The following is a 9,997-nucleotide window of genomic DNA, read 5'->3' as shown; positions in this document are numbered from 1 at the left end:
GGGTTATTAACTAATGTGAGAATTGACAAGAATTCAAAATGAATGTCAAAATGTAGGCTAAAATCCAATCTGTTTTCAGTTTGGTTACTTTTGACTTAAATATAGGGTTACCATAATAACCACCATGTTTTCAAGGACACATATAATTTTGTCATGAAAATGCATGAAAACTGTTGCCCAGCATGTTATCTTCATTGCCTAATTACATAATCTTATACACATTTTTCTGAATTCTACATACTACAGGGTAGCCCTATTTATGTGCTGCCCATCGATATGTAGTCCCTGAAAACATGGTGGATATGGTAATCCTGCTTAAATGTGAAATTCACTTTGAATTTTCAGCAATTCTCACTTTAGTGAATAATGCTTATAGTTGACTTGAACAATCACTTTGAATTTCTGACGATCCGTACTTCAGTAAATAACCCTGACAGATTCCCTTGTCTCTCTCCAGTCTGTGCTGTGTGTAATTTTCACATAAGCCATATATGCAGCGTGCTGGCTATATTTGGCATACTAGATAAACAATTCCTATTTGAATTTCTCGGCTGATTGCTTCCCTGTCTGCACAGCTATTAAATGGTGCATTACACTTTAAATACAAATATTAGCACCTGTGCTTTGAGGCAGGTAATCAATCCATGCAAAAGCAGGAAGCCAATATTCTGTGCTTCAATTTTTTTCACACAGGGTTGTTCACTAAACCACATCATGCAACACAGTAATTTGATTGGGTATCACTTTATTGTCTGGTAAAAGAAGGGTTAACACAGATTAATATTGTTTTTTTAGTAACCTACCTATAGTATAACAAGGTATTATGGGTACATTAATCAGACTAATACAAACCTCTGTACTGACATTTACTGCTCCTAAAATACCTAGTGGAAAATTGTATATAGGTGTATATACATATAAGATGTATGTATATCTAATTTGATTGTGATGTACCATATATACTGATCAGCCACAACATTAAACCACCTGCCTAATATCATGTAGGTCCCCCTCCTGTTGCCAAAACAGTTCTTATGTGTCAAGGCATAAACTCCATAAGACCTCTGAATGTGTCCTGTGGTTTCTGGCACCAAGACATGAGCAGAAGCTCTTTTCAGTCCTGCAAGGTGCAAAGTGTGGCCTCCACAGGTCAGATTTCTTTTGTCCCAGAACATCCCACAGATGCTCAATGGTTATCCACCTGATCTAAAACAAAATACGATTCATGAGACCAGGCAACCATCTTTCATTGCTCCATGATCCAGTCCTGATGTGGCTACCCCATTGAAGGTGCATTTGGCGGTGGACAATTTGCATGGGCAATTTGATTGGTCTGCATCTACGCAGCTCTTTATGTAGCAAACTGCAATACACTGTGTGCTCTGACACCTTTCTGTCATGGCCAGCATTATGTTTTTCAGCTATTTGAGCTACAGTAGCTCTTCTGTGTGATTGTAACAGACAGGTTAGCCTTTGTTCCCCATGTGCATCAATAAGCCTTGGGTGCCCATGACCCTGATGCCAGTACATCGGTTTCCTTGCTCCCATGCACCGCTGTTGGTAGGTACTAACCAATACCAGGAACACTCCATACTTTTGTAGATGCTCTGATCCATCTGTCTATAATCACTATTTGGCCCTTGTCAAAGTCACTCAGATCTTTTTATATCTTTTTCCTTTTCCCATTTTTCCTTCTTCCGACTCTTCTTGAAATTCAAGAACTGACTGTTCACTTGCTGCCTAATGTATCCCACCCCTTATAACAATATAATCAATGTTATTCACTTCACCTTTCACTGGTTGTAATGTTGTGGCTGATCAGTGTACAACATTAGAAAAATCCGGTTTGACATATTAATCTTTCACTTCCTTGGGTGTGGCATATTATCCAATAATACCTAGCTCTCACGTCTACATTTTTTTTATTTTGAACATTGCTGAATTCTTTATTCGGCACGGCAGGAATTTAAAGTGGTGTCCTGCAGAATGTGAAGCTGGTCTGCTTCTGATTGTGAATTAACCACAACTGGGAATCCAAAAGAGCCACGACAAGTTAACTAATTTCACACCAGAAGCAGAAGAATGCCACATTCTACTGGGCAGCACTTTCAAGCACAGCCTGTGAGAGTGCATAATTTACAAGAACAAAAAAAATAAAAAATGAGGAAACAACAAACCTGAAGTTAAGACCCTGTAAAGTAAGAGTACCCTGTACTTTGTACTTTGTAATGTGTAATCCATGTAACTCTCCCCAGAACCTGCAGGGGCAAACTGGCATAGGCAGGATTCATGTGTATAGTGCTGCTCACCCATGAGAAAATACATGGATGACGGGTTAGTTTGCTTTAAATAAAACATTCCATTGTTCTATGTCTGTTTACACTCCCTGATGCACGGTCAACACACATCACTCACTTGCACTTTGTGAGACACACACAGCATGTCAGACTCACTGCCCTGCATATAAACACATTATTCACGTCTCCATCAAGCTCAACATCTCCACTGCCGTGCTCGGACCTTGGTTCACACCACCAATAGCGTACAGTCTGTTCTTTAAGACAATGCTGGCACATGCACAGCGTGGAGTAGGCATTGAGTTTATACTCTCCCAGCGATTTTTCACAGGATGGAAAATCTCTGCTGTTTCCAAAACTGTCGGCTGGTTACCTAAAGCGTGGGCATCACAGGGAAAGAAAAGATTAGTATTGAGAGAGATGGGGAAACAACAAAAATAATAATCACCTTAGATATAGTAATAATATTAATACGTTTTAAAACAGGCACATCGATAAGACGTTTGATCACCTGATGCAGGACGTCCTCACACTCTGCATGAGGACATCCAGCGTCAGCTAAAACCCCATAGGAAAACATTGATTCAATGGTTTTCTATGGAGTAGTCCTAATGCGATCACGGTACTCGCCGCACATGCGTATTAAGGCCCCCATCAGTGGAGGAGGGATGGAGGCAGAGCCTGACCCAGTGCTGAGGGACATCAGCACTGGATTCAGGTAAGTGACAAGATGTATTTTTTAACAGAGAAGTGGTTGCCCAGGAGGGGAGCACTAAAGGGTACTATAGTGCTGCAAATACAACTTTGTATTCCTAGCACTATAGTTTCCCTTTTAAAAAAAAACTTTTTTTTATTTTGAGCCATGAATTCATAAAAAAAAATTAAAACTCCAGGCTTGACTGCTTTGTTAATTAATTGCTTTCAGTTTAGCAGGAGACGTTTGCTACATGCTGCTAAAAGTATTCTTAATTCACAGTATCACTGTTTTAATCATTTAGATGTGTCCCTCAAAAACAAGGGAGCCCTTGTTACTGCTTTGGGAAATGCAGTGCTAAGATGTGGTTGATCTGAGCTAGTGGATATTGTAAAGTGGCTTTTTAAAGGAACACTATAGGGTCAGGAATACAAACATGTATTCCTGACCCTAGAGTGTTAAAAACACTATCTAGCTCCCCAGTCCTTACTTAACTCCTTAAATAAGTAGAAAACGTACCTTTATTTTAGCACCCCGCCCCCAATCCCCCTACTTGACTGAGATCATCAGAATTGACAATCTTAGCCAATCCAATGCTTTCCCATAGGGAGGCTATTTCTCTGGCCAATCAGCATCTCCTCATAGAGATGCACGGACTCAATGCATCACTATAGGGAAAGTTCAGCACCTTCATGCAGAGGGTGGAGGTGCTGAACATCAGTGCTGCACCCAGTAAACACCTCTAGTGGGTGTCTCAGTGACTGGCACTAGAGGTGTTCCTAGGGAGCAATGTAAACAGTGCCTTTTCTGTACAAAGGGTGTGTTTAGAGCAAAAAGCCTGCAGGGACTGATTATACTTAAGCTGTAGGTGTTCTGATAACTATATTGTTCCTTTAATTTTTGAGTTTTTCATAAAGATAGGACATTTTCAGAACCAGAACCACTATAGCTTAATGTAGAGGTTCCAGTACAAAGAGATTGTTCCTGCAGGTGACACATTTTTACAATGCACTGTAAGGACACCTCCAGTCGCTGTCACTAGAGGAGCTTCCTGGAGCAATCCTGCAATCTTTGCAAACCTGACATTTGGAATGTTCACAATATGCATGAAGATACAGCTTATGTGTCTCTTTGACGTAGACAGAACCTGGTGTCACATAGGCAATTGACAAAAATGCACTTTACCCCCTCACTTGCTTCCCTATGCAAAGCACTGGATTGGCTGAGATCGTGGTCACGAATTTCAAGGCAAAATTATACAAAGACCCCCCAAAAGCAAAATAGCTGCTTTCATTATTTCAAATGGGTTTTAAGAACTTTACAGTATTAAAGGACCACTCTAGGCACCCAGACCACTTCAGCTTAATGAAGTGGTCTGGGTGCCAGGTCCTTCTAGGGTTAACCCATTTTTTCAGAAACATAGCAGTTTCAGAGAAACTGCTATGTTTATGAATGGGTTAAGCCTTCCCCCTATGTCCTCTAGTGGCTGTCTCATTGACAGCCGCTAGAGGCGCTTGCGTGCTTCTCACTGTGATTTTCACAGTGAGAGCACGCCAGCGTCCATAGGAAAGCATTGTGAATGCTTTCCTATGTGACCGGCTGAATGCGCGCGCAGCTCTTGCCGCGCGTGCGCATTCAGCCGACGGGGAGGAAAAGAGGAGGATCGGAGGAGGAGAGCAGGAGGAGATCTCTCCGCCCAGCGCTGGAAAAAGGTAAGATTTAACCCCTTTCCCCTTTCCAGAGCCGGGCGGGAGGGGGTCCCTGAGGGTGGGGGCACCCTCAGGGCACTCTAGTGCCAGGAAAACGAGTATGCTTTCCTGGCACTAGAGTGGTCCTTTAAGTAAAGGTAATTTCAAACAAAATTTGTTGTTATAGTATAATTTTAATAAGGATAAAACAAATTAACAACAATACAATTATCTGACCTTATTGGCAACAATTATTTTCATAGAATTAGGATTTTCTCTCACCAATATCAAGTTCTGATTATAAAATACCTGATGGCTTCACTGAGCTGTTTAATTACATTGCTCATGTAAGCAGGCATCCTATGGGTGCAACCAGGATTAACATTCCTTAAGTCACTGCTGTCACCTGCCTTGTGAAAATAATGTTTATGATTGTTATACATTGACTTAGTCAAATCGTACCTCCGGCAAGACATCTGTATCGGGATGAACAGTTGTTGAACCATTTAATCACTGAACCAAGACTTTCCCAGGACAATAATAAATTGTTAAAGTTCTGTACTTACCAAGACCTCCTGCTACTACAACTCTCCCATTTATTGAGCCAGCGACAAAATCAGCCCTCCTTTTCTTTAAAAAGCATGAACGTTCGGTCTTCATCCAGCCTCCTGCAAGAGAGGTGATGTGAAAAATTGCTATGTACTTTGTTGTTCTAAATCGAAAGGGTTTATTCACTAAAATGGAAACTGTGTGGAATAATAATAGGAATTGCTAATTCTCTAATTCTGCGATTATTCCAGTTTGGGGGTTTTAGCACAAATCTTTAATAACCTCCATAATCTCGTTTAGTCAAAGGAAAACTCCAGTGCCAGGAAAACAATCCGTTTTCCTGGCACTGCAGGTTCCCCCTCCCTCCCACCCCCCAATCCCCAGTTGCTGAAGGGGTGAAAACCCCTTCAGTCACTTACCTGAGGCAGCGACGATGTCCCTCGTCGCTGCTTCCTCCTCCGCGCTGCTCCTCCTACTGACTCCGTCGGCCGGTGGGCGAGACTGATCCCACACACCGGCCGAGGAGACCGCATGCGTGGCATTAGCGCTCCCGATAGGAAAGCATTGAAAAAGATTTTCAATGATTTCCTATGGGGAAATGAGCGACGCTGGAGGTCCTCACACAGCGTGAGGACGTCCAGCGATGCTCTAGCACAGATAATCTGTGCTATAATCCAGGAAGTTCCCTCTAGTGGCTGTCGAGTAGACAGCCACTAGAGATGGAGTTAACCCTGCAAGGTAATTATTGCAGTTTATAAAAAAACTGCAATAATTACACTTGTAGGGTTAAGAGTAGTGGGAGTTGGCACCCAGACCACTCCAATGGGCAGAAGTGGTCTGGGTGCCTGGAGTGTCCCTTTAATAAACTCCAGATGCAACTTTATTCTATGTGCATTTATGCTGAGTTTGGTTCTAGAGCCGGAGTAGGTGACCTTCAACACTCTGGATTTTTTGGACTACATATTCCATAAAGTCATCATTTTAATCTTTCCCTGCAACTTTAAGGACCAATTCCACAAAGCAACTACAATTATACTATTAATTATCTCTGCCATCACCTCCAAATTCCCCCTACTACCTCTTGTCTCATCTTCCATTTAAACCTTTAGATTGTAAGTTTACAGGTTATCTAGCAATGTACTCTGTTTAAAAGATCTCCAGGCATAGATCTCCTCTCACACGGCAGGGCCCTCATTCCCTTTTCTATTGGTCTGTTTATATCATACTGCCTTTATCCCAAATGTACAGCGCTGCAGAATATGTTGGCGCTTTATAAATGGTGGTAAAAATAATAATGCTGGCAAAGCATCAGGGCATATGTAGTTCGCAATATCTGGAGTTCCAAAGCATGACTACCCATGTTCTAGACTACAGCATACTCTACTGAAATGATTTATTCAGTTATTTGTGAGATAGATACAACAGTTAAAAACTATTTAGTTAAGAAACAGCAAAGTTGCACAATAGCATGGGGATTAAAGAGATTTTTATTAGACATACTGCATTTCATCTATTGTCCTGATCTAGACAATCCCTACTGATCCACAGATGAAATTGTATTCCGAGAAATGTGTGTGGGCGAGTATGACACTGTGTTTCTATAACAGGGAGGAGCAGTATGTGTTTGTACAGTACACTGCAATAAAGAAATCGCGGTAAACATCTAAAAGGAGTTTCATTTCTGCCCAAAAGCAATCTCCACTTTATTGTTTTTACACCTTAGCCGTGCCTTCCTTTGCACATACAAGTCTTTGGTCTTGCTGATCATTTTGTCGTCTTCAATAAAAAACTGACACATACTATTTTTCTCATAAAGGTATTTTCATACTTAAACCTACCCAATAATTTGGCATGTACCTATACTTTGCTTAATTGAAAACTTTGTATCGTTCATTCACTAATTCCAGACAACTAGGGGTTATGTATAAATAAAGCTTTACTAGGATGATAATTGTTTGGAAGTCAAAGTGAATTTCAAATTTAAAGCCAAAATAGGCAGGCTAGAAAACTATACAGTTCAGCTACTTTGGCCTTAAAATGGAAATTCTCTTTGAATTCCCGACAATTCTCACTTGGTAAATAACCCTGTAAGCTTTCATTTATTCATATTTTTGTTATTACATCTGTATGGTATTGAGAATACTTTCTAAATAGGCTTTATTTATGGGGTAAAGGTGACATATTCTCATATTGTAAAGACATGAGAATGCATACATTATGAAATAAGGAAATCCAGATGTTAGCAGTCTGAATTTTAATTCGGACTTTTGGGTACTTCCGAATGTCCGAATTGCTGAAGTGCCAAATTGCCGAGGTCCCGAAGTTACCGAATTTCCAAAGTGTCAAAGTGCCAAAGTGCCGAAGTTCCGAAGCACAGTATTAATATACTTACCCAGTGAAAGAAGAAAAATGTTACATTGTATACAATTTTAAATAAAAAGTATACAAACATAGCCAGGATTCAGCTGTAAGCATTTGCAACACTTACAACAATCAAGTAACATACATTCATATAAAATGTAAGTTACTTGGCCAGTCAATGTAATGACAGGATGAATAAGTAGATAACTCCCTAATTCCCACGGCATTAGGGAGCTATCTACTAAAAGGCTGAAAGACCTGAATTGGTCTTTCAGCCAAATTTACTAATACTAAGTAAAGATGACTTAGTATTAGTAAATTATGCCCCTACTCGCTATACCGCGAGTAGGGGCATGTCTATTAAACAGTGAGCAGCCTGTGGCTGCTCACTGTTAATGTCCTCCCCCTGGCCCCCACCACTGAGCGGCGGGTGGGGGCCCTAAATACTAAAAAGGGGGGGACCTAAGATCCTCCCCCTGGCCCCCACCCCTCAGCGGTGGGTGGGGGCCCTAAATAGTAATGGGGGGGACCTAATGTCCTCCCCCTGGCCCCCACCCCTGAGCAGTGGGTGGGGGCCCTACAGTAAAATAAGGGGGGGGGACCAAATGTCCTCCCCCCTTGCCCCCACCCCTGAGCGGGGGAGGTGAGGGCCCTAAATCCTAAAGGTGGGGACCTAAGGTCCTCCCCCCTGGCCCCCACCCCCGAGCGGCGGGTGGGGGACTAAACACTAATAAAGGGGGGGACCTAATGTCCTCCCCCCTGGTCCCCACCCCTGAGCGGCGGGTGGGGGCCCTAAATTCCAATAGGGGGGGGACCTATTGGCCCCCCCTCGGCCCCCACCCCTCAGTGGCGGGTGGGGGCCCTAAATCAAATTTCCCGTCCCCCCCCAGGTGACTAGGGGTCCCCAAACCCCTAGTCACCCCCTCCCCCACCAAAAAAAAAGGATCCCCCTTCCTACCCCCCTCACCCTAAAAATAATGAGGGGGGGACCTTTAACTAAGAACCTGTAAAAACAAAAAATAACTTACCATTCGATGTTTTCTTTCTTCTAAAATCTTCTTTTTTCAGCCCCAAAAAAGGGCAAATAAAAAAACAAATTATCCTTCTTCACCCATGGAGGGCTCCACGCAGACTGAGCTCTGCAGGGCAGAGGAAGGCTTATAAAGCCTTGCCCCGCCCTGCAATTAGGCTCAGAGCACTCTGATTGGTGGGTTTAAGCCATCCAATCAGAGTGCTCTGACAGGTAAATGAAGAGACTGACAGGTAAGTCTCTACATTTACCTGCCACAGTACTCAGATTGGTTGGTTTGAAATCCACCAATCAGAGTGCTCTGTGTCATTTTACACAGCGTGGGAAAGTTCTTTGGAATTTTCCCACGCTGTGTAATTTGACTCATAACTCTCTGATTGGTTACTTAATTCACCAATCAGAGAGTTATGAGTCAAATTACACAGCGTGGGAAAATTCCAAAGAACTTTCCCACGCTTTGTAAAATGACAGTACTCTGATTGGTGGATTTCAAACCAACCAATCAGAATGCAGAGACAGGTAAATGTAGAGACTTACCTGTCAGTCTCTTCATTTACCTGTTAGAGCACTCTGATTGGATGGCTTAAACCCACCAATCAGAGTGCTCTGAGCCTAATTGCAGGGCGGGGCAAGGCTTTATACGCCTTCCCCCGCCCTGCAGAGCTCAGTCTGCGCGGAGCCCTCCATGGGTGAAGAAGGATCATTTTTTTTTTTTATTGCGTCGGTTATTGTGTTTTTTTTATTTGCCCTTTTTTGGGGCTGAAAAAAGAAGATTTTAGAAGAAAGAAAACATCGAATGGCAAGTTATTTTTGGTTTTTACAGGTTCTTAGTTAAAGGTCCCCCCCTCATTATTTTTAGGGTGAGGGGGGTAGGAAGGGGGATAATTTTTTTGGGGGGGGAGGGTGTGACTAGGGGTTTGGGGACCCCTAGTCACCTGGGGGGGGCATTTTTTGAGGGCCCCCACCCGCCGCTCAGGGGTGGGGGCCAGGGGGGAGGACAATAGGTCCCCCCCCATTGGTATTTAGAGCCCCCACCCACCGCTCAGGGGTGGGGGCCAGGGGGAGGACATTAGCTCCCCCCCTTTATTAGTATTTAGGGCCCCCACCCGCCGCTCAGGGGTGGGGGCCAGGGTGGAGGATCTTAGGCCCCCCCTTTTAGGATTTAGGGCCCCCACCTGCCGCTCAGGGGTGGGGGCCAGGGGGGAGGACATTAGGTCCCCCCTTATTTTACTGTAGGGCCCCCACCCACTGCTCAGGGGTGGGGGCCAGGGGGGAGGACATTAGGTCCCCCCTATTACTATTTAGGGCCCCCACCCACCGCTCAGGGGTGGGGGCCAGGACATTAGGTCCCCCCTATTAGTATTTAGGGCCCCCACCC

General features: G+C 43.5%; 1 protein-coding gene across 2 annotated transcripts in view; it reads right to left on the bottom strand.

The window, feature by feature from the left end:
- Positions 1–740: 740 nt before the first annotated feature.
- KLHDC8A (kelch domain containing 8A) overlaps positions 741–9,997 on the bottom strand; it is a 56,790-nt gene continuing 47,533 nt past the window's right edge. For both annotated transcript variants that reach the window (XM_063451387.1, XM_063451395.1), the window contains exons 5-6: positions 5,246–5,347; positions 741–2,670 (exon numbers count right to left, since the gene is read on the bottom strand). In XM_063451387.1, coding sequence (XP_063307457.1) covers positions 2,477–2,670; positions 5,246–5,347 — 296 coding nt within the window. In that variant the 3' untranslated portion in view covers positions 741–2,476. The remainder of the gene's footprint in view (positions 2,671–5,245; positions 5,348–9,997) is intronic.

Source organism: Pelobates fuscus, chromosome 1 (assembly GCF_036172605.1).
Source record: "Pelobates fuscus isolate aPelFus1 chromosome 1, aPelFus1.pri, whole genome shotgun sequence".
NCBI classification, from domain to species: Eukaryota; Metazoa; Chordata; class Amphibia; order Anura; family Pelobatidae; genus Pelobates; species Pelobates fuscus.
The sequence above is the reverse complement of the archived record's forward strand: the minus strand, read 5'-3'. Positions and strand labels throughout refer to the sequence as shown.